This window comes from Fukomys damarensis, unplaced genomic scaffold (genome assembly GCF_012274545.1).
Source record: "Fukomys damarensis isolate Sample0158 unplaced genomic scaffold, DMR_v1.0_HiC HiC_scaffold_14, whole genome shotgun sequence".
In the NCBI taxonomy this organism is placed as follows: domain Eukaryota; kingdom Metazoa; phylum Chordata; class Mammalia; order Rodentia; family Bathyergidae; genus Fukomys; species Fukomys damarensis.
This window is the reverse complement of record NW_022900926.1, coordinates 43058089-43083780: the sequence shown is the minus strand read 5'-3', so window position 1 is coordinate 43083780 and position 25692 is coordinate 43058089. Positions and strand designations below refer to the sequence as shown.

Sequence of the window (25692 nt, the reverse complement as noted above, 5' to 3'; positions counted from 1 at the left end):
TTTTTTGATTGAGTTTATTGGTACAATCTAGGTATACAATACAGTTGCATTCATCATTGGGATTCTGTACCTTTACATAATAGGTCTTGGTTCTCATTTTTTCCCCTTGTCCCTGCCCTCCCTTCACCCCCTCCTCCCCTCCCCATTTACAAACACTTTATTTTCCATTTTTTCAGTTTCTCATATATTTTTCCTCTAGCATGGGTTACTTTTAAATTAACAGAATCTGTCTAAGCATAGCAGCACACATGTATAATACCGGCACTCAGGAGGCTGATGCAGGAAGATCACCATGAGTTTGGGGCCAGCCTGGGCTACATAGTGAGTTCAAGGCTAGCCTCAACTACATGGTGACACCCTGTTTCAAGAAAAAAGTTTTTTTCAACAGAATCTGAATTTTTTTCTCCTCTAGAGGTAAAATATTCAGAGTTGTTACTTGGAAAGCATTATACATAGTGTGTAACTCTTGACACTTTCAGTTTAACAAATTAATAGGCTTCTTTTTCCTTCTGTATATAACATTTGAAAAAATTGTGGTCCTACAGCATGATTTCTGGTGTGGAAGAAATACTGGGGGTTGGTTGGTTGGTTGGTTTGCTTTTGGTATCGGGGATCAGACTCAGGACCTTGCCCTTAGAAGGCAGGCGGTGGCACCACTGAGCTAAATCCCCAGCCCAGAAAAACATTTTTTACTAGTGAAATGAACTTACTTTTTTTTTCCAAAGTATGGAGAAATGTCCTTCATTTTTTTCTTGTACAGATTGAAGGGTTTGCATTTCTGTGATTGCATTTTGGGGCTGGGGATATAGCTCAGTGGTGCCACCAGCTGCCTCGCAGGTGCAAGGACCTGAGTTTGATCCCTGGTAACAAAAAAACTGAATAAAAAATAAAAATGCATTTTGTCAAGTATATCTTTATGGTATTTTATGTAGCATTTGTTATAATGTAAATATATTCTGTGTTTTGTTACTGTGGTTAGTAGATTTTTGACTTGGTAACTTTTTTTTTTTTTTTTAACGATAGTACCAGGGATCAAACTCAGGAGCTTGTGCTTGTGAGGCAGGCATGATACCACTGAACTAAATCCCTGGCCCTTAACTTGATGGCTTTAGATAAAAAGAATATTTTCTATTTTTGTTTTTCCACCACTGGGAATCGAACTCAGAACCATTGAACCACATCCCTATCTCCAGGACAACCTTTGGAAAGTCACTGACTTTTTTCTCTAGAAATTGCAAGGAAGTTTTATTTGAAGAATTAAGCAAATTTAATAGGCTGAGAGTGGCAGAGAGATATTTTGTGTGTTAGGGAGAACAGATGATGCATTTCATTGTTTCTTAGAGTTTGGTAATTTTTCTCCTTTACTTGTACTAAGCTTCATGGACTTCAGGGCTCTGTCTTCTGGTCCTAAGGTTTAAAGGCAGGGCCTTGTGCCTGTTAGGCAAGTGCTCTGTCACTGAGCTATACTCCCTGGCCTTGAGTTCTAGCTTTCTTTGCTGTGATCCCATGAATAGGAAGGTTTCTGTTTAAAATATTACTCCTGTCCTCTCCTGTCACAAAGACATTTGCTTGTGATACACTGCCAGTCATCAGATGGTATGATGGTTCTTTTGTACTTTCGATAAGGTACACTCCTTGCCATTTAGTTTGCTCTTGGGTAATTCCTCTGGCTACTCTTTTTTTGTGGGGAGGGGGTGAATCTGTGTGTTGTCCAGACTGACTTCACAGTGGCTTCAAAACTTGACTCCTGGTCTTTTTCTTGATTTAACTACAAGAGAGGGGACAGAGAAGTCTTAGTAACAATCATACTAGAAATTTTTACAAGTAACCTTTAAGGTTTCGAAGTCACTCAAGAGTTTTGCCTTCAGGAAATTCTCATTTAAGCCTTTTAAGTGAGTTCTTTCTTTTTAATTCCTTCATGATTTTAAATCAACTACTGAACTAGTTTGTACTGTCTGTTCTTTTAATATGTTCTTTCATAAGCTTTTACAGTTTTCTATTTCTTTGAAATATTATCCTCCACAAAAGACCTTTATTCGTCCCCAGACATTTGATAAACTCCTCTATGTATCCTAAGTTGCAGAGGTCATATAAAGAAGCATAACTTTGGCCAGACAATAATCTTTATATAGGATGTCCATTAGCTTATTATAAAATATGCTCATTTTATTATAATTTTATAATCTTGATTATAAACAAAATCATTTTCTAATTTAAAATTATATTTTAATTATCTGTAATTGGAAGAGCAGCTAGAAAACATAGCTCTTAAGCAATATAGTAGATATTCAGGACACAATATTCTCTGTTGGGGGTTGCTTAACACCTAAGCAACTGGGAAAAATGTTTATTATTCATTTGTAGTAATTGCCAGGAAGTAATAGCCTATGTATTTCTGGTAGAAGGCTACAACAAGGAAGAAAAGTCCCCTCACATCCTGATAGCATATAGCATATGCACATTGTTCCTCCCTATTCTGTTCTATTTTTTTTGTACTAGAGATTGAACTCAGAACCTTCACACTAACCTATATCCCTAGTCCTTTTTGTAATTTTTATTTTTAGATGATCTTGCTGAGTTGCCCAGGCTGGGCTACTTGTAATCCTCCTGGCTAAACCTCTCAGTGCTGGAATTACAGGCATGTGCCACCATGCCTGGTCTCTGGTTTGATGTTTGTTTGTTTGTTTGTTTGTTTGTTTGTTTGTTTGTTTGTTTGTTTGTTTGTTTGTTTGTTTGTTTGTTTGTTTGTTTGTTTGTTTTATTGGGGTCTATCTATATGATTCAGGCTGTCCTTGAACCTCATTATGAGGCAGGCAAGATGCCACGGAGCTAACTCCCCAGCCCTGAACTCACTGTGTAGTCCAGGCTGGCCTCGGTCTCTCTAGAGTGCTAGGACTACAGGCATGCACCACCCACACCTGGATCTTTTTGTGATAGGGTTTTGTAGAGTTCAGACTGGCCTTGAGTTCTAGATCCTCATGCCTCAGCCTCCTGAGTGCTAGAAATACAGGCATGAGTTAGACCCAGCACTCTGCTTTATTTATAGACAGAAATTAATACTATGTTCCAGAGAACTAGAAGAGAGACATTTGAAGATTCTGAACACAAATGATAAATACTTTTAAAGAGAATCACATGCATTTTCACAGAACTGTTTAATATAATTAGGCATATAGCACCTATGCTTTGTTGGGGGGGTGTTGAGGCAAGGTCTCCCTTTGAAGTTCAAGCTGGCCATGAAATCACTATGTAGCCTAGGTTGGCCTCAAACTCAGCCATCCTCCTGCCTCAGCCTCCCAAGTGCTGGAATTACAGGTGTGTGCCACCATAACCGACTTATGGCTTCTATTTTAGACATAGGATTTTCATTGAACATCTGTAATCTAGGCATTGTCCATCCATGTGTCAATGATACAAAAATCAATCTGAGATAAGATCTCACCCAGAAGACCAAGCTCAGTATGTTCTCAGACTTTTTTCTGTATGTCTCCTGTAAATTGAGAAGGAATGATGAGGTGGATAATTTATTATTAAGTCAGATTTATAATTATCTCAATTAAAAGTAATGCATCGGAGCTGGGGATGTAGCTCAGCACAGTGCCTGCCTGGCAAGCTTGAGGTATTGAGTTCGATCTTGGGTACCCAAAATAATAATAATAATACAACAGAATTCTCAGAAGTACTTAAATTTATTTATAAGTTTATGAGTGATTTTCCATTATAGTTAATAAAAGCAATTTCAATGTAACAGCTGACGTTAATTTTTCTTTTTTATTAGATGGAAACAATATGAAGCATATGTTCAAGCTTTGGAGGGCAAGTACACAGATCTTAATTGTAAGTGTTGAGTTTTAGCTTCCTAAAGACTGAATAGTTGTCTCCTTTTAGATTATTATACAAAAACGGGATAATTGGCTTTACTAAAGCAAATGTAGTTTTTTATTTTTTTATATTTCGCAGTACCGGGGATCAAACTCATGGACCTTGTGCTTGCAAGGCAAACGAGGTGCCACTGAGCTACATCCCTGGCCCACGCAAATGTAGTTTTTGCTAAAGCATTTTATACTAAGAATTATGTCCAAACACTACGTTAGGTGCTGGAAAATACAATGATAAATTAGACATGATCTCTTGAGGAATTTGCAATCATTGTGGAAAGCAGCCATGTGGAAATTATATAATAAATAGCAGGACTATTTCTAGCAAATGTAAGTGCAAGGTTCTGAGGGAGAATGTGTTAGGATAATTTAAAACTACTAAAACTTTTATTGATGACCAGGGATTTAGCTCAGTGGTTCCACCACCTGCCTTGCAAATTCAAGGTCCTAAATTCAATCCCCGATACCAAAAAAAAAAAAAATTGATGCATGCTTGTCTTCTATTTAGGGGATTGATTTGCAGTATATAAGGAACATATATAGAAGTATCCAGTAATAGATTCATGGGAATTTTTGTAAGTATAGTTTTCCAAGTGCAAAAGCTTAATGCCCTAAAGTTTTAATAATACATGACTGTATTATTTATAGAAATTATGAACATTATGAAAGCTTTAAGCACTAGTTGTTCGTATAGTTATGTACATGTAGGCATTTTTATATTCAATGGGTTAGACAATACTAATTGGGATTTTTGTGAATACTATTGACATAGTGAGTTCAATCCCAGCCTGAGCTACAGAACAAAATCCTGGCTCAACAACAAAAATCCATAATTCAAACTAGTGTTAAGTAGTGTGGAGCAGTATTAGCAGTATTACCATTGCTTCCAAAAGAAAGCTCTCATGATCAAGAACCAATCCTTGTTATAAAAATAGGATGGAAACCAAAGACTGAATTTTTTTTTTTTTTTTTGAGTCAGGGTCTCATCTCACTATGTAGTTGAGACTGACCTGGAACTCACTATGTAGCCCAGACTGGTCTCGAACTCACAGCGATCCTTCTACCTCAGCCTCCTGAGCGCTGGGATTACAGGTGTGCGCCACCACACCCGGCCTAGACTTGAATTTTTTTTTCAGCTCGTTTTTATTATTTTGACAAATAGATCTTTCTTTTCAGTTAGTCAATTTGGTTTTGAAATTATGTTCATAATTTTTTGTTTTTTTTGAATCAGCAAATGATGTAACTGGCTTACGGGAATCTGAAGAAAAGCTAAAGCAACAACAGCAAGAGTCTGCACGCAGGGAAAACATTCTTGTGATGCGACTAGCAACCAAAGAACAAGAGATGCAAGAGTGTACTGTAAGTATTTCAAATTGTGTAAGCCTTTACTTAAGAGAATTAGATTAATGCAAATTATCACATATTAATATTTAATACTTTGTATTAATGGCAAATATAAATGCACGTTTTATTAAAATTATATACACTTCAGTTGTAAACATGCTAAAGCCAAACTCATACACTGTTTTAGCAGATTAAAAAATTTTTTGTGGGCAAAAAAGTATCCTTTGAAATTTCCATTCTGAGAATTAGTATATCCATTCCAGGTATTTATTCAGATTGCTTCACAATCTGGGTATGTAATCAATAAAAAACCATCTTGTCTTTATTGCTTAATGTTTACTATCTGGGCAGGATGACTAGTATATTTTCTACTCTTCACCCTTTGCATAAAACTGTTGACCCCCTAGCATCAGCAACTTCTGTCTCTTTTTAATCATTAGAGCTTTCATGCATACTATTTGCCTTGTCTACAGATCTGAAATCTAATGACATTTGATCATCTGTCTTTGTCAGATAGTCTTATACTGTCTTTTTTTTTTTTTTTTTTTCTGGTACTGGCTTTCAAATTTAGAACCTTGTGCTTTCGAGCCAGGCAGCGGCACCACTGAGCTAAATCCCCTGCCCCTTATTCTGTCTTTATGATCTTAGCCATTACATTCTTTTTAAATCCTAAATGTCTTTTTAAACTCTTTGTTTACTGTCCATTTGCTTCGAGATAATATTAAAATCTATGTGAGGCATTGTTCTGGTCCCTGGAGACACTTAAAATTTATAGGCACGGTCCTGTTTTTTAGTGCTCTGCAATAATCCCTTTAATTTTCTGTTCAGAGGTTGTCTGCATTTCTGCAGAAGTCCCTATTCCTTCTTTTGCTTTTGCAAGATGACTTCTTCACCTCTTAATTTGTTAACCACCTATTTCTCTTTGTTACCATTTTTTTCTTTTTTTCTATGCATTTGGCTTTGATTTTCATTGCTACTGCTACTTCTTTCTTCACCATCACTAATTGGTGCCTTAATATATTTCACTTTTATGTAAAAAATGAGTTTTACTCTCGGAATATACCTGGGAGAATGTAAATGGACGGTACAATATCTCAAATTACTAGACTCATAAATTCCTTCTTCCTGAGTACTGTGTTCTGATGTTTCTTACCAGTTGCTTAGACAATCTGCTGTTGACTCAAGTTAGAATCTCCAGATGTTCTATATAGAGTGGCAGTTTTGATCATTGTACCTGGATAAAACCTTGGGTGGGTAATGTTTAGTCACCCTTGTTTTTCAGCCTAGGCTTTAAGATGATTACAAATAGAACCTAACCTTTCAGTTATATTTTTAATAGTTCTCACCTGCACAGTGCAGCTAGTCCTTTCACTTATACAGAGTGAAGTTTCACAGGTAGCATAGAAGGCACAAAAACAAGGAAAGGGCTAGATTAAATATGGTAGGTAGAGTTGAAGTTTCCAGTAAGGGTGAAAAATAGGACCCCCACCCACCCAAAAAACATTAGATGGAGCCACCAAAAGGTTTTTAAGCAAGAAATTTTGATCAGGTAAGAATCTTGGTTGGATCATTGGCTTGTGTATGAATGATACATTTGAGAAAAAATAAGTCTGCAACAAGAAAACTAGATGCAGGATTCTAAAAATAATCTAGAAGGATAGAAAAACAAGTCCAGATGTGATAACAAAGTCACTGATGGTGGCAGGGAGGGTTATAGGACATTTAGAGGTAAAATCAGTAGGATGTACTCATGTTGGGGAAGCAATGAGTAAATTTAGGGAGATGTCACGGATTATCAAATTTGGCTTTTGTGTGACTGAATGATGATGCTACTAGGTAAAGCCTGTCAGAAAGATACTTTAAAAGAAGTACAGGGTATAATGTTAGACTGTGGAAATGCAGTCCCATCCCCCCACCCAAAAAAAGGTAAAGAAAATGGTTTTAATGTTAAAAGGAAAAGTTCAGTTTCCATCGAATTCAAATTTTAAATTGTTGGATTTAGCAATTAGGGCCACTTCAGTGAAACCTGTTTCAGGTGAAGGTTGGGGTAGAGCTGGATTGCAGTTATTTAATAGATGGACTGTAGTAAGGTTTGGTTGATACTCAAGAGTTTCTAGGGCTGGATATTGAGCTCAGTGGGACCACACCTGCCTTACAAGCACAACATCCTCATTACAAGTTCAATCCTCAGTACTGCCCCCAAAAAAGTGTTACCAGGAGATAGTTATACAGGATTGAGAGAGTTTAAGGTGAGACATTTTGGAAAATGTTTACACTCTAGAGGAGCTATGAAATACAAGCTTAGAGAAAGAGAATTCAAAGGATGAAAAGGTTTAGAGTAGGTTAAACAAATAACATAGTTGAAGGGATTGACCTGGGTCAGGAGAGTTCTCTCCCTACTCCCTTGAGAATGGAGCTTACACTGTAAGGATTGTATTCTACCTTTGAAAAAGGAATTGCCACTTTTATCTTCAGTGTTGCTAAGTATAAAAAAAAAGTTTCTAGGAATCTACTATTTTTGTATAGGTCTTCTGTTTGCCTGACATACTTTCTCTTTGAACATTTAATTATGTAATTCTAGGGGTTGAACCCAGGGCCTTGTTTGTGTTGCATGCTGGGCAAGCACTCCACCACTGAACCATGCCCCTGGCCCTCACTTATATAATTCTTTACTTTTTATTTGTCTTTGCCAAGTCACTTGGTAGTGTTTGGGGGTGTTTTGTTTATATTTTGTGGTACTTGGGAATGAACCCAGGGCCTAATTAAGCCAAAGAAATAGCTACTGATCTTGACCTTTTTTTTTTTTTTCTTTTTTGTCTTTTCCCCTGAGAATGGAAACCCAGGCCCTGAGTATACTAGGCAAACACTGTACCATCTCAAGCTACATCTTTGATTTTTATAATACTTGTTTAGCTCTGTTTATAAATAAAAATCAGTTTTGCTTTCCTCAGTGTTTTTTCTTATTTTTCCTTTTGTTTTGTATTGTTTTGTTTTTTGAGACTAGGTCTTGCTTGTGCATTGCACACTGGCCTTACTGTAGTTCACACTGACTCATTTTGTAGCTCAGGCTGGCCTTGAACTCAAAACAATCCTCCTGCCTTGGCCTCAGTGTTGGGATTGGCTTCCTCTTTTCTGTTTCATTTACCATTCACCTCAAAATAGCTTGAAAATAAATACTTTTAAGATACTTTATTCTATGTTCTCTTCTCTAGCTCATGGGATTTAGTCTAGTCATTTGTGCTACTCTTTACATGACCAGAAAGTATTGACCATTAGGGCAATGCATATCATAGACACTTTTATCAGCACATGACATATACTATCAGGCATGCTTTATTCTTCCTGCATTAAATTACCTGTTTTGTTTTTTGAGACAGGATCTCACTTTATAATGCAGACTGGCCTTGAACTCACTGTGTGGCCTAGTCTGGATTTGAACTTGCCATAATCCTTCTGCCTCAGCCTCCTGAATGCTGGGATTACAGGCGTGTACCCCCACACCTGGCTAAATTTTAGTAGTTAGCCTTAAAGAAGCAGTTGTACTTGTTTAAAGTAAAGTACACATTTAAAATCTCCATTAAGTTAAATATTTGTACAGTGAGACAGTAATTAAAAAATTTTTCAATGCACTTATTATATTTATGCCTTATTTTAAATGTATGGTAGGAAATTTTAACTTTTGTTCTATTTAAGCCTTAGTGTGGAGCAGGATCTTGAAGCAGTTTTTTTGGTATGAAAAAAGTGATGGTTTAAATGCTAACAACTGTATTTCATATTTTAGAAGTATATTTTAGTGTGCTAGTGAATAGTACAGCTGCAGTCAGAGAAGGTCTCATACGTAAGTAGAGGGGTCCTAAAATGGTGGAAGAAGCTCTAGACCTGGAGTCAGGAGGCCTGAGAGCTAGAATTTTAATCACAGTACTAGCACTTTCCTACTATATCCTTGAGCAGGTGGCTTATTTAATCTCAAAATTGCATTTTGGACTAGGTCATTGCCTTCTACCTTTAATATTCTATGATTCAAATTACTCAGAAGGGAAAAAAATGAATTACATATTTGTCTTGACTTAGTTGTATACCTTTTAGTTTAAGAAATGCAGATATGTAAAAATTAAAATTTTGTATCTGATGTATTTTTAGGGGAATTTTATGTAAAATAATTCCTTGAATAAAAATGAAATGAGCTAAGACTTCACTGGCTCTTTTATGATTGATACTTTAAGCTTGGTTTTCTTTTTCCCCGGGGAGTGTCAGCATCGTTAGTACATAGAAACTTTGGGTAAGGGTGCTGCTTTGGCTTTTAAAAGTCCCAAGCATGGCCAGGCATGGCGGTACCCGCCTGTAATCCCAGTCCTCAGGAAGCTGAGGCAGGAGGATTGCTTTGAGTTTGAGGCCAGCCTGGGCTATATAGTGAGTTCAAGGGCAGCCTGAACTACATAGTGAGACCTAGTCTCAAAGATTAAAAAAAAAAAAGTCCCCTGGACAGAATTCCTGTATGAAGAGTCTTAAATAAATTAATAGTGGGCCGGGGATTTAGCTCAGCAGTTCTGTGGCCTGCCTTGCAAGCGCAAGGACCCGAGTTCAAACTCCGGTTCCAAAACAAACAAACAAATAAATTAGTAGCTTTTCAGTTTTCATTTAGTTTTAGCTTTGTGCTAAGGATTGAACCAGGGCCTTGAATACATGTGCTGTGCCATGGAGCTAGATCTCTGTGCCCTAGGGAAAATTTTAAGATGAAAGGGTATAGGGTTTAATAAATGAGCTGACAAATCAAGTTAATGAAGGGACATTGTCCTTATTTTCTTAAATATTTCCTTTGATTTGGTAGTAATTGTTTCTTTTGCTTTGTGCAGACTCAAATCCAGTACCTCAAGCAAGTCCAGCAGCCGAGTGTTGCCCAACTGAGATCAACAATGGTAGACCCAGCGATCAACTTGTTTTTCCTAAAAATGAAAGGTGAACTGGAACAGACTAAAGACAAACTGGAACAAGCCCAAAATGAACTGAGTGCCTGGAAGTTTACGCCTGATAGGTAAACAAATCATACTCCCCAGTCAAGACTTCCCTGACAGTCCCACTACGAGAAAGCTGTGGTGGGACAGCCAAGTACTCGTTTCCACACCAAGACTCAGACTTTTTGAGCAAAAAAAAAAAAAATGCCACATTCTTACACTGTCCAGCTTGTAATGGTTAATGTAAAACTTACCAGATGAACCTTGTGTTTCAGCTTTTTTCTTTTCCCCTTCCCCTTGCTTCAGAGGCCTGATGCCGTCAGACTATTCCGAAGAAGAGGCCACCTTCGAAAAATTCCCCCTCTAGAACATGTAGACACTTGAGAAATGTTTCTGTTTGAAGAACATAGAGGGAGAAACAGAAGTCTTTAGTCTGTGGCACATTGTGTCTTCAGACAGTTTGGAGGATTGAAAACCTAGAGATTTCAAATCATGAATTGAACATGTAAAATTCCAGTTAAATGTAAAAACGGAATACGCATCGCTCTTAACCTTGAGCACAGTGACTTAGAGACACTGTATATCAGTTTTGCCAATAAGACTGTGGACTTCGTGATTGTTGTTGAACTTCTGGGTCAAAATTCAAATGAGGCGAACTTTGCCTTTAAAGGGTTTATTTGCTAAGAACCAACCTGAATAGTTACGAAAGAAATAATAGATGTTGGTAAAGTAGTACATATATTTAACTCCTAGCTTAGGGCTCTGTATTACTTAATAGAGCCTAAATTGATATGGTTTTAATCAATGGTTTGTTCTTTGAATGGTTTTAAAAACTGTAGATAATTTTAACTAAGGACTGTACAAATAGGAGTGGTATCAGATTTCAGGCTTAAACTGTTTGAAGCATTATAAACATTCATTTCACAACTAGATTGTATAAGGATATTGGTTGTGATGAGACTCACTGCATATTTTTTTCAGTAGCGAAATTTATGAAACCCTCATCTCATTCAACAGGCACATGTTAAAAGAGCATTGTCTTTGGTGTTAATGGGGGAATGTGTTCCTTCATTGTATTTGGGCCTTTTGTGTTAACACTTCTGATATTAAATTAAATGTGCCTTGAAATAGTTGGTTTTTTTTTTTTGTTTGTTTTTTTTTTTTAAGTTTAAGAAATACTATGATGATTTTGTTGTACTCTTAACATTTTAATTTGGGGGATGCTATGGAGAGCAGATTCATTTTGGAAAATTGGTTGGGCTCTTCAAAGTGAAGGAAAAGTGTCTCATTTTTAAAAGACCTACTTTATTCCGGCTGGTACATAAAAAACAAGGAGGCTTGACACTTGTTGTGATTTGACACTGTGTCCCAGGATTGCAATAGCATTAATGTGGACAGTCTCACAAGGTGCCTGCCAGAAGATGGGGAAATAATGTGTAACTTTGGGCTCCCTAAGTGAGACATTTTTGTGAATTGGAAAAAAACAAGATATAGTGACCATTTCTAGCAAATTCATTTGATCATTTAGATAAATGAGGCATTTTCTTCATGCTTCCATCCAATCCTGGAGGTGAATTTTTTTCGTCAGATCATTCTATAATTCACCATTTTGAATTTTCGCTTGGTGATAATGAAGTCTAAGATGAGTGGAAGATAAATGTTCCAGCTTGTCTCGACGTTTAAGTGCATTTTTAACAAGGGTGACTTAAGTTCTCTCTTAATCATTCAAAACAATTGTAAGTATCTTATATGTTTGTGCTTAGGGAACTGATTGTGGGAGAGGGTGGGTTGAAGAAGCGGTTTATGTGACTTCAAGAAATTTGTCTCTAAAATTCTCACTATTTGTGAGGTTTGGAGGGTAAGTAAGCAAATGTGTTTGAAATTAGTCTATGCCCATATTAAGTGTTTTGTATTTATTTTACGCCTTTTAAAACCATAGTAGCAATGGCTTAAATATATTTTTAAGAAGTAAAATAATTCATAAACTGTATCATTGATATAGACTCAAATTTGGTCATTTAGGTGCCAGTCAACTTAGGGGTCCATGGGCTTTTATTGTTATTGCTAAGCTTTTCTCTGAAGATAATAAATGCTCATGTATAAAATTGAAACACAAGAGAAAAGTGGATATGAAAGATGAGTATCACTCCTGGATGTCACTCTACCTTCCACATTCTCTCCAGGAGCAGTAACTGATGTTAAATTTCTTGGGTATCAAGATCATTTGTGTTATATATAATCATTTTGTGTATATTAATAAATGTTATCTACTGTTCATGCAGATAACTTGCAGCTTGTCCTCCACCCACCTCAGGGCATTTTTTAGTACATGTACATTACATGTTTATTACATAGAATCTGTTATATTAATTATAATCATCTACAAATGGTTTTGTAAAATTAGGCTATATATAAACTGGAGAACATCAGCTATTATAAATATATCACTCATTTGGAACAAGTAATGTTCACTCAATAATATTTCAATAGAAGGAGTAGGGGTTTGGTTACACTTCACTATTTTTCTGGGTTTGTTTTGGTTTGGTTTTTGTTCTGCTTTTTTGTGTTACCGGAGATCAGACTCAGGACCTTGCTCTTCCATGGCAGGCACAACACCACTGAGCTAAATCCAGCCCCTATTTTTCTGTTTTGGAGGCGGGAGATTCCCTAAATTATCTTGTACTTGCCAGGCAGGCGTGGCACCACTGAGCTACATCCCCAGTAAAACTCTTTTTTTTTGGTACCGGGGATTGAACTCGCTTGGGTCCCTGCGCTTGCAAGGCAGGCTGCTGAACCGCTGAGCTAGATCCCCGGCCCTCCTAAATTATCTTATCAGGTAGTTAAAATACTTGATGATATATTTTAGAGTGTTTAGAAGGGTATGTTTCATATTTTAGCAGTTTTCAGTTTGCATTTAATCATTTAGGTAATTTTATGTATCTCTTTAAAACAATCATGATAATGTACAATATTCATTCTTTTATAAACTGTTTTGAATTATTTACTGATTTATTTGCTTTGTGGGTTATTTGGTTGTAGAAATGGGTTGGGTATTTTTGTTGTTTGTTTTCAGTACTGGGGATTAAACCATCACATATGGGACACCGTAGGCTCCTGCATTTCTAGGCTGTTTATTTCTGTATTTTGAGACAGCCTCTTGATAGAGTTTCCAATATTGCTCTTAAACTTGTGATTCTCCTATCTTAGCCTCATGAGTAACTAGGGTTATAGAGAGGTGACATTACTCTTGGTGGGCGTTTAGTAACTTCAGAAAAATATTCCAAAAACATTTGAATGAAAGGAGTAACACTTTTCATTCATTTTTGAAACATTTACTTGTAATTCTATCCATTCATTCATTCATTCATGGTGCTGAGTCAAACTCAGGTAAGCACTCTTAGCACTGATGTACTCTAACCATTGAGCTACATCTCCAGCTCTTTTTTTGTGCGGTGGAAGAGGGCAGTAATGGGGACTGAATCCAGGACTTTGTACATGCTCTACCATAGCATACACCCCAACTTTCATTTTTTTGTGATCTGTCGAGTATAAAACAAATTTTACATGAGGTGATTAATAAAGTAACAAAATTACAGAATGTTTAAGAAAACAGTGACTTTGTCAAGATTAGTTTTAGGTACCACTAGTTTTAGAAATGTTAAGATTACCTCAGAACAGGCATTATATAAAGATGACTTTTCAGCCAGGATGGTGGCACACACCTGTAATCCCAAGCAGTCCTTAGGCTGAGAATGAAGGATGCTGCAAGTTCAAGGCCAGCCTGAGATACATAGCAAGACCCTGACTCCAAAAAAGAAAAAAATGAGACTTTTTAAACCAAACCTTTCTTTTAGTAGTTTTGAGGTTTTTGTATTAAATCAGGTCACAAATTAATATAAATTGCCTATTTTTTCCTAATCTTTAGTTAATTCCTATACAGGGAGAGCATTTTAGGGTTGTAAAACACCAGTGCTATGTGCTTTGCAAGAAACAGTTGTTGGCGCACAGGGTAGCGAAATGGAAGGGATTGCACTGTAATTAATGATGATGTCTATCTTATTTCCTAATTGTTTGATTTTTGAAGTGCTTATTCAGTGGGGGCTACTATCTGAGGGAGATCTGAAGCTGCAAAAGCAGTGAAGAACACCAGCACTTAGAATTGCTATGCCTAAGCCTAACCCTAACCCTTTTCACCTGCTAACACAGTGGCCAAGCCACTGTGGTGTCTTTGAGCAGTAGTAAGCTAGGTTTTACTTGACCATTGACCAACTTTTGTTGAATTAGATTAGAATACAAGTACAGGTAAGCTAGGGATTTAGCTCATTGGTTCTGCTTCCTACCTTGCAAGCACAAGGACCAGAGTTCGATCCCTGATACCTCCACCCAATCTAAAAAAAGTACAGGTAAAAGAACCTTACAGCACTACTTGAATTAATGAAATTTGCCAACAAAGCACTCCCATTGTTAAAATTCTAAGGTTAAATGGGATCAGATCTGTTCTGAAGCACAATATATTAGGCAAGTAAAAGCCCACTAGAAGAAGGAAATACTAGAATTAAAAATTGTATTTAACCAAGAAGGTCATTATGGACTGAACATAATGACAAGAGTGTCATACTTTCCCCATGCAAAGCACAATTATGTGCTTAGATCCCTTGATCTCAGCTATTGCTGAAACTATAAAAAGGCAGCAAGGTTTTATTAAACTGTTATTTGTGCTTAGAATTACACTTTTGCGTTCTCTGTGTATGTGTATATAGGTTTTATAGTATATGGCTATAGCATTTGGAAATAAATATTGATGGCATGATACATGGAGTTTGTCAGATATTTCCATTGCTAATACTTGCATTAAGTAACTACTGATACTTGTGATGTATAGGTAAGTTTTTATCAAATATCAATAATAAATTCTAAAAACCTTAGGCCCCAATGTCCATTTGGCAGCTCAGCAGTGTATTAATCACAAGCTAGGCATTGTAGCACACACCTATAATCTCAGCACTATAGGAGGAGGCCAAGGCAGGAGGATTGTTACTTTGAGCCTAGCCTGCACAGTTCAGCTTGTCAAGACCCTATGTGAAAAAATTTAAAGGGCTAAGATCGTAGCTCAGTGCAAAGCCCTGGGTTCAGTCTACATTACCACCATTTAAAAAAGAGAAGCCAGGCATGGCGGCACATGCCAGGAATTATAGCATTGTGGAAGGTCAGGGCAGTAGGAGCAACACACTCAAGCTCAGCCTGGATGACTTACTGACTTAGCAACACCATATCTCAAAATTAAAAATGGGGCACAGGATTTGGCTCAGTGGTTCTACCACTTTCCTCACAAGTGCAAGGTCCTGAGTACAATCCCTGGTACCAAAAAAAATTTTTTTAATGACCAAAAGGGCTGAAGATTTAGCTGTGCAAATCCCAAGTACCACCAAAAGAATTAATGAGTAGAAAAAGAGCCCTCCCTCCCCTTATGTGGTGCTAAAGATCAAACCAGGGCTCTGTGCAGGCTAAGTGTTCTACCACAGAGCTATATTCTTGGCCAGAAAGTTTTAAGACTTAAGAACTAATAACACTAAAATTTTCCTGATATGGTGATGGATTCCTATAATCCCAGGTACTTAGGCTGATACAGAAAGATCCCAAATTTAAAGCCAACGTAGGCAATCTGACAAGATCCTTTCTCAAAAAATGAAAAGGGGCTGCCAGATTTAACTCAGTGATAGAATGCTTGCCTAAAGCAGGTTCAATCCACAGTACCAGAAAATAAGGAAAAACAAAAATAATAGAAGTACCTCATTCATTGGAATAGCCACATTCTTGGGAAGTATGAAAAATGAATACCAGAGAACTACCTGTTAGAGGAGTCCTTGGGCTGGAGACTTAGCTCAGTGGTACCACTATCTGCCTTGTAAGTACAAGGTCCCAAGTTTGATCCCCAGTACCAAAAAAATAAAAAGGACTTGTATGTATTTATCCAGTGAGACTAAATGTATCTTGGGTATTACAGATATTTTAAAGAAGTACACATTTATGATTACTAGTACATGTACCTTTTCAAGGTGTTATGTTTGCTAAAGCTAAGTATCTTAGTGTTTTATTAATACTGGTGTATTCGAGGTGTGTGTGTTGTCTTTTTTAATTTTTTTTTTTTTTTTTTTTTTTTTTTTTTGTACTGGGTATCAAATGGGTCCTTGCACTTGTGAGGCAGGCGTTGGCACCACTAAGCTATATTCCTAGCTGTTGTTATTTTGTACTGGGGATTGAACCTAGAACCTTGAGACAGTCTCACTAAGTTGCTCAGGCTGGTCTCAAATTTGTGATCCACCCTCCACAGTTTCAGAGTGCTTGGTTTACAGGCATATATCACTACACCTGGCTATTTCAGATTGTATTTGGGAATGAAAATACATATTTAAAGTGATAACAAGGGCCGGGGTTTAGCGCAGTTGTTCCGCTGCCTGCCTCCAAAGTGCAAGGACCCGAGTTCAATCCCTGGTACCACAAAAACAAAGGTAATAACAAAAATGGCTATTTTGGCACTTTTTGTTTAGAACATTTTGCTGCTGTGTTGGCAAAATACTGAAATGCAGAAGAAGGACATGACATGTTCCTGGAAAGGTAGTAAATACAGATTGGCATCTGCTGTGATGTAGTTACATTCTCTTCATGTTATATTTACTGCTGTAATAATTGTAAGCAACAAAGGTTATAGGGTTTTGTCTACATTTTGTGATGGTTGGCTCTTTCCTTTGCAGCCAAACAGGCAAAAAGTTAATGGCGAAGTGTCGAATGCTTATCCAGGAGAACCAGGAGCTTGGAAGGCAGCTGTCCCAGGGCCGTATTGCACAGCTTGAAGCAGAGTTGGCTTTACAGAAGAAATATAGTGAGGAGCTTAAGAGCAGTCAGGATGGTAAGGGGTTTCAAAAATTTTGAAAAATTTCCTTAACTTTGCACTGGCTTTGTAAAAACTGCCAGGCATGAATATTGTAGGTTAGATTCTGTACATACTATTCTCTGCCTGTGGTTAAATAAAATTATTAGTGAAACATGTCAAAATTTGTCAGGTATGGTGGCACATGCCTGTAATCCCAGTATTTGGGAGGCTGAAGCAAGAGGGTTGCCATTGATTTCAAGGCTTATATATACACACACACACACAGTGGTGCTTTAAAAAGGGTGTACAGTGGTACCTCCGTTCATGAACTTAATTTATTCTACAATTTTGGAAAAGATGGCCACGTTGTATTTGTGTGGGAAAAAGATGGCTGCAGTTGTGTTTGTCACCCGATGCAAACAAGTTCCTGAACTGAGGTACCACTGTATATCTTCAACCATTAAGTATAAATCTTGGAAACGTTTGGTAATTTGCAGTGATCTGAAAATAATGTAATTGATTGTACTAACTAAGGTCCTGTTGAGTGAATAAAAGATTTAATATTTATATTTGCTGAGGCAACCAAACTTTTCTTCTTGGGGCAAGTATATCTGCATCTATGCTGTTTTTTCTGTTTGTGAAGATTAATTAATATGAAGAAATAAACCCACACTGAAAATTTAGCCTTTTTTCCCCTTCATGGAGTCCATTTTTTGCTCATTTTCTCTTCACTCCTTTTACTGCCTGTTACTGCCCTATGATCTTCAATAAATGCAGCTACTTGCTACATTAAAAAAAAAAAATGAAAATGTAAGCTGAGAATTAGTACTTTGCAAATACTAATACTAAAGTAGTATTAGTGTGGTGGTGCATGCCTGTAATCCCAGCACTCTGGAGGCTGAAGCAGGAGGATCACTGAGTTCAAGACCAGCTTGGACTGCATACTGAGTTCCAGGTCAACTACATAGTTGAGACCCTGTCTCAAAAAAACAAAAATACTAAAGTAGTATAATTAATTTTAAAGAAAATCAGTAATATCTTTAAAACTGCTTTTTCAAAGTGAAAGTTCTTAGCTCTTAACTACTTGTAAACATGTTCAGTAGGAGGTTTTATGTAGAATCTTCAAAAATTATTTTATGTGAATTTTGTGTGTGCAACAGTTTTTTGTTAGATTATAGGCCTCTTTGGAAGGTTAGAGTAGAGGACCACAGTATCCTAAGGGCTGAACATGCTGTGGAGCTAAGACACTGGCTAAGAAGGTACGTAGTAATGGGATTGGCCACAGGTACAACATGGATCAGATTTCCTAGGCTGTAATCACTTGTATGTAAAAGAATGAGTTGAATCTTTGTTTTGTTTTAGAGACAGGGTCTCACGCTACATAGTTCAGGCTGGACTTACTATGTAGTCCAGGCTAGCCTCGAACTCTGTGATGGATCCTGCCTCAGCCTCCCAAGTGCTGGGATTACAGGTGTGTGCCACTAGGTCCATCTTTGAATCAATTTTAAGTCTTTTCAAGTTGATGTTGAAGCATCTGAACCCCCCAAAAAAAACTCATTCCTAAATGACTTAAAATTCCAAGTAAAAACTTAAAATATATTATTGTGGTTTTAGAATTGTACTTGTTCACTTAGGAAGCATTAACAACATATTAAAGTAGATTTGACTCTCCTTTGCACAGAACTGAATGACTTCATCATTCAACTTGATGAAGAAGTAGAGGGTATGCAGAGCACCATTTTAGTTCTTCAGCAGCAACTGAAGGAGACTCGCCAGCAGTTGGCTCAGTACCAACAGCAGCAGTCTCAAGTCTCGGCCCCAAGCACCAGCAGGACTACATCTTCTGAACCTGTAGAACAGGCGGAGGCCACAAGTAAAGACTGCAGTCGTCTGGCAAATGGACCAAGTAATGGCAGCTCCTCCCGTCAGAGGACGTCTGGGTCTGGATTTCACAGGGAGGGGAACACAACTGAGGATGGCTTTCCTTCTTCTCCAGGGAATGGTAATAAGGCCTCCAACAGCTCAGAGGAGAGAACTGGCAGAGGAGGTAGTGGTTACGTAAACCAACTCAGTGTGGGGTATGAAAGTGTAGACTCTCCCACGGGCAGTGAAAACTCTCTCACACACCACTCAAATGACACAGACTCCAATCATGACCCTCAAGAGGAGAAAGCAGTGAGTGGGAAAGGTAACCGAACTGTGGGTTCCCGCCATGTTCAGAATGGCTTGGACTCGAGTGTAAATGTACAGGGCTCAGTTTTGTAATATTTTTCCAGCAAATTTTTATACAGTGTCATTTAATTTGGGAGAAGATACTGTCCAGAAAATTAATGCATACTTTTGTCACAACTTGCCTTTCTGTGGGTGTGTTTTTGTTTTGTTTTGTTTTTGGGGTTTTTTTTTTGTTTGTTTTTTTGCTTCAGTACCTCTGCCACATTGGAAATTGTACCAGTTAATTTCTTTGAATGTTGCTAAAAGGACATTTTGTGTAGGGTCAAGTTATTTTTATATGAGTTAATGTGAAGTTGTAAATGGAAATCTTTCCTTAAAGTATAATGATGTCTGTATAAATCTGTGTCTCTCTAGAACCTGTGCTGTGTAAGGGCATTCTTACTCATGCTGTTATATACTTCTGCACCATTCAGACTTGTTAGAGTAGATGTGGGTTTATGATACCGAGTTTGCCCAGTACAGTAGTTATCATCACTAAAAGTTGGGCTTGTTGATGGAGTCCTATAGTAGTTTCCATGTTAGATACAGTTTTTCCCGCCATACATCTGTGCATTTTCTCTTTAGGTGACTGAATGTTTAAGAAGTTTGTGTGCATAGTTACTCAGTTTTTATGAACTGTTGTATCCTGTTAATGCATATTGCTCTGTGACTCCAGTATATCTTACCTGTACTGACCAAACCTGAATAAAAATTTTTATTGTAACTTCATAAGTTTTTGGTGTGTTTTGTACGTGTTTGGCATTTGGCATTTATTTTCAGTGAATTGCTGGATTTGTTTTTGTTTTTTGAGACAGGGTCTTGCTCTGTAGTTCAGGCTGGCTGCAAACTCACTGTGTATCCCAGGCTGGCCTAGAACTTGTGGGGATCCTCTTGCCTCAGCCTGCCAAGTGTTGGAATTATAGGTGTGCACCACCACACCCAACTGAATTGCTTCTCATCATTTTAACATACCACAAAAGTGAAATTTAAGTCACTTCATTTGTCAGTTTTGAATGTGCCCATTTTTGGTTTTTTTTGCTTTGGGTACTGGGGCTCAAACTCGGGACCTTCATGCTTGTGAGGCAGTCGATGGAACCACTGAGCTAAATCCCTGGCCCAGCTGTTTTTGTCCTGTTTTGAACAATGAAGTTAATAGAGTTTTAAGTTTTTTTTCCTGACACACAAAAACAATTGTTATAAAATATTAATAGAAAAAGTTCTAAAGGAAATAGTCACCCAAGTCTTTTTTTAGGTTTTACTTGAAAAGCACAGTTTTAGTGACCTGATCTCAGGTAATTAATATATCTGTAGTCAGTGATGTTGGTTTTAAAACACTGGCCAGTACTACTGGTTTTTACTAACCTATCTTCATATATTACACATACTAAGCCTGTGGGAGAAAATGTTTTGAGGTGTAGGACTGACTTAAGTTTATTTTTTTTTTTCCAAACACAAACATTAATTATCAGGGTCTGTGGCACTGAATGTCTTTGGACTCAATAGTTCTTTATGGTTAATAAACATTTCCACTGAAAACAAACCAGTTGGTTTAGACAACTTAGACTCAAAGATCCACAGGACTGGAGTTACAGTAACAAATACACAACTTTTGCAAATAACTACTGTAGTTTTTGCTTGTCTAGCTGGCTTACATTCGTGGTCTCAAATGATGTATTAAAAATACTGCACTATGGGGCCAGGGATTTAGCTCATTGGTTCTGCTGCCTGCCTTGCAAGCGCAAGGGCCCAAGTGCGATCCCCATTACCAAAAAAATAAAATAAAAATACTGCACTATTGTTGGAGACATGGCTCTGAGATAGCACTTGCCCCTGGACTACAAAAAAAACCCTCCACACTTAAATTTTCATACAGTCTTAAGTGAAAGTTTCCATACAATTTTAAGTAAATTTGTATATAATTAAACGTTTTGATGTATAACAAAATGTTTCCTTGATTTATCAAACTGGGCTTTGACTTTATTGTGTATGTCCTTTTGACCTGCCCAACTTAAATGAAAGAATTTCTTTATCCTGTTAATTTTTCAACCAGTAATTTTTATTTCTCCTTGTACCAGAGATTGAACTCTGACCTTGGCGTTTGCCAGGCAGGCATAGAACCGCTGAGCTACCTCCCCGGCCCCACAGTAATATAATCTTAATGAGTAAATTCATATAGATTTGTAAATGTGACCTTAATTTTCATATGTGGCTGCTGAATCTGCCTTGAATAATCTGTTGACTTGATGATTGCACATACTGGCACTGTTCCTCCTCTCTGGAAGTGGATGTTTTATTTCTGTTATGACTGATGGTAAGATGAGAGGGAACAGGTCATATGCAGACTGAATGGCTTCTGGAGCTAATGGGTCTGAATCCTGTATATTACCACACATTTGTTACATGAGTTGGGCAAACTACTTAACTCCCTGTTTCACTTTTTTTCCTCATAAAAGAGCACTAAGTGGTGTAATGTGCATGTAACAGTGCTATCTTAGCTTGAGCTGCTATAACAAAAATATTAGACTGGGTGGCTCTGACAGCATTTATTTCTACAGTTAGGAAGACTAGCAAAGTTGAGACCAATCTGATTTGTTGGCCAATTTGGTTCCTGGTGATGGCCCTCTTCTGGCTTTCTTGTTATCTCCCCATAGGCTACAGAGATCACCTGTTAACATTTGTCATCTTATTCTTGAGAAGCCTCATCTCCTAATACTACACTGGGGCGTAGAGCTTAAACATTGAGGGTAGAGACACAAACTCAGTTCATAGTTGGTGCCAAGTTCATAGTGACGGCTGATAAATATTAGTCACTATTCTTGAAGTTCCAGTCTTGGTAACAGTCTATCAGACAACACCAAACAATTCTTACTTTTTTACTGTTTGGTTAGTTTCTGCTGAAAGAAACAATAGTTTTAATTAGAGTTACTAAATGTTGGATATTCACCTCAAAACTGGCAGCTAGACCAACGGATCCCAAAAGCTGAGACTTAAAATACTGTTACTCTTCATCCCTTCATTTTAAATAAGAGGAAGAAATGTACCTGAGCTGGGGATTACAACTCACAATCAAATTTTGTTTTGTTTTATTTTTAATGGTAGCAAACTATAAAGGTAGAAAGGCTCCACAGAACGAGTTTGGGTCAAAATGTAGGAAAAGAAGTACACCCTATAGCTTGAGGGTGGACCATCCACGTAAGAGAAAATGATCAATCTTTTGTTTTTGAGACAGGGCCTTGCTCTGTAATTCAAGCTGGCCTTAACTCACAACAATCCTGCCTCAGCCTCTAGAGAGTCTATTTTACTTCTTTGGTTTGGTTTGGTTTGGTATGCTTGCAAGGCAGGCGGTGGCACCACTGAGCTAAATCCCCGGCATGCCTCAGCCTCCTAAATGTTGGGGTTACATATGTGTGCCACCATGTCCAGTTTACAATCAGTCTTAATGGTTGCTGTGCTAAGTATTGGAAATAATAACAAAATAGTAATGCAATAACTTTAAAAATGCAAATTACAAAGATGTTAAAGTAAAGATGCAGGCTAATAGGTTTAGTTAAGTGTAGTCTCTTAGAAGTAGTCTGGCTGCTAGTAGAGTACATCAGTTGTTGCACTCAGGCTTAGCATGTGTGAGGCCCCACTGAACCCAGTGAGGGGCAGTAGTTAATTTGGCCTGTGAAGAAAATACCAATATATGCACAGGAGGAATAAGTCTCACATTGAAGGATCAACTTAGTTGCCAGATCTTAACAAAATTCATTGGATGCTGGCAAGAGTTTAATATGTATAAAAGTCCTTGTTGCAGCCAGGTGCAGTGGCACACACCTATAATCCCTGTACGCAGGAGGACTGCTGTGAGTTCAAGGCCAGCCTGGACTACATAGTGAGACAGTGTCAACAGAAGAATTTATTCTCTCAATTGATCTTTTATTTTGTGATAGGGTCTGACTAGTCCAGACCCTCTCGAACTCACAATGTAACCCAGGATGGCCTTGGAATTGAGATCCTCTGCCTGAGCCTCCAGAGTCCTGGGATTACAGGAGTGTGACATCATGTCCAACTCTCACCTATGTCTGATGGAGCTGAATCAACCTCATTTCTGAGACACTTTTGCAAAACAATACAGTCGTTTCTGGCAATTATTCCCTCAGCTGTTCTCCATTTCTCACGTGAATAACCTGGGTTTTCTCTGTACTTTTTTTTTGGATAGGGGGGACACTCTCTTAGTTCATCTACCCTGTGGTTATAAGTAACACTTTACAGCCTAGATTAATGTCATTACTTCTGATTTGTACCCATAAAGGGGCAGTTGTGGTGAGGCAGTGTTGAGCTACCCTTGGTGCAAAGAGCACACTGCTCCCAGGTCGTGGCAAATGTACAAGTTGGTATATACTGCCATGTTTCTAAAACCTGGCCTGATGAAATAAATAAATAAATAAATAAATAAATAAATAAATAAATAAATAAAAAAAACCTGGCCTGGACACCTACATCTGTTTATGAAAAAACAAGAATGGTTGCAAGGCCCCTTCAGGACACCCTGGCTCTGCAGCACTGCTAAAATGGTGGCATCTCATAAGCACTAGGAGATTATAATGCTTTCTTTCTAACCTCTGCTTACTGGCCAAAATAGCATATGATTCTACATCTAGATGTAATTTAAGAAACTATTCTTGCAGCAGAAGAGATGCATATGTCTATAATTCCAGCATTCTGGGAGGCTGAGGCAGGAGGATTGCAAGTTTAAACCCAAACTGAGCAAATCTGGTGATACGCTGCCTCAAAAAATAAGTTCTAGGGCCAGGATTTAGCTCAGTGGTTCCACCACCTGCCTCACAAGTGCAAGGACCCAAGTTCAATCCCCGGTACCAAAAAAAAAATTCTGAGGGTGTAACCTGGTATGAAGGCCAGGACCAAAAACCCAAAAAAACCTATCCTCTTCCTCTTCTTTCCTCTGTTACTCATAGGCCCCAGCCACTCCACAAAAGCAGTTGCTTTCTCAAGATTTCTTCCTGAATTGGGTTTAGATAGAACCTCTAAACATGAGACAAATGCATATGTTCATATTTAATGCCTCTAATGTGCTAAGACCTGTGCACAAAGCAGTACATCAAGGGCATTCAAAGCTTGTACAATCTACCAGAGGAGGCAGATGAGACTGCCTAGGAATTACATGGTAACTAGAACATAAAGGTAGGTACAGGCTGCATACGGGGCACCAATGCAGGAAAACGGGAAGGCTTCTTGGAGGAAGTAAGTGGAGTTCTAGAGGTAGCTCTCTAGCATGGTAGGAGAAGAGCTATACTGCTAAGATTTTAAATAGAAAAAAAATAAGGGCTGAGAAAGGTGGATGTAATGAGTTTGGTTTAGATGTTAGAGCCCACAAAAGAAACCAAGGAGTGCCAGAGAGCAAGAGGAAAATGGGATAGAACAAAGTTAGATGAAGGGCCAAGTGTGGTGGCGTACACCTGCAATCTCAGCATTCAAGAGGCTGAGGCAGGACAACTGCTGCAGAATTTGAGACCAGCCTGGACTACACAGTGAGTTCAAGGCCAGCCTGAACTACAAAGCGAGACCCTGTATCAAAACAAGCAAACAAACAAACCGATGAAAGTTGCTTGAATTCCTATAGGGAACACATTATAGACTACCAGAAAGAAGAGACTTACACATGTGCTGCTGAGTTAGCAAGAAGGATCACTGATCCCATCACCATTCCAGACACTAAACATTTCTCTAAGGGAAACACTTACCCAGTATTTTCCTCTCCATGGCCCAACTCTAGGGTCTACACACAAGTTATGTTCTCCAGTTTATTTAAGCCATCCACATCTCTACAAAGTCTTAAATTGGGTTCCTAAAACCTAATGATTTTTTCAGTCTGTTTAAAAATTCAGGAGGGGCCAGGCGTGGTGGCACACACCTGTAATCCCAGCACTCAGGAGGCTGAGGCAAGAGGATCGCTGTGAGTTTGAGACCAGCCTGGGCTATATAGTGAACTCCAGGTCAGTCTCAACTACATAGTGAGACCCTATCTCAAAAAGAAAACGAAAAAAAAAAAATTCAGGAGGATTTTCCAGGCTTGTCAACATGTTTCTCTCCTGACCCATTGCAATGCTTACCTTGAAATCCTTTCCTTCCTAGGGAGTAGGCAGAGTCCTCTATAAGCCAGCAAGATGAGAAAGGAAACAGGGTGGAGATCCTTTAAATGCAGCAGGTGCTACTGCAGCTGGCCAGGGACGTGTGTGGAAGGAAAGAGCCTGAGCTGAGGCCGCAGAAGGAATTGGCACCAGTTGTTGAGGTAACTAGACAGCTTAGATTCTAACTCTCACCGATTGGGAATAAGAAGTCATAAAGGGTTTTAAACATAAGTGACATCACTACATACCTTTAGTGTTTCAATGTCTAAACTGTCAAGTCAAACAAAACTTCTGATGTGGTCAAA

At 38.1% G+C, this 25692-nt stretch overlaps 1 protein-coding gene across 2 annotated transcripts in view; it reads left to right on the top strand.

Annotated features, from left to right (window-relative positions):
* The window catches only part of Wtap (WT1 associated protein), a 23270-nt gene extending 3290 nt beyond the window's left edge, over nucleotides 1-19980 (top strand). Inside the window, exons 3-7 of one of the 2 annotated variants that reach the window (XM_010631066.3) lie at nucleotides 3779-3837; nucleotides 5110-5237; nucleotides 10076-10254; nucleotides 16927-17081; nucleotides 18727-19980. In XM_010631066.3, the coding sequence (XP_010629368.1) occupies nucleotides 3779-3837; nucleotides 5110-5237; nucleotides 10076-10254; nucleotides 16927-17081; nucleotides 18727-19310 (1105 nt within the window). In that variant the 3' untranslated portion in view covers nucleotides 19311-19980. Of the gene's footprint in view, nucleotides 1-3778; nucleotides 3838-5109; nucleotides 5238-10075; nucleotides 10255-10480; nucleotides 10677-16926; nucleotides 17082-18726 lie in introns of those variants that run through there. The other variant, XM_010631067.3, reaches the window with a different exon arrangement.
* The last annotated feature ends 5712 nt before the right edge of the window (nucleotides 19981-25692 follow it).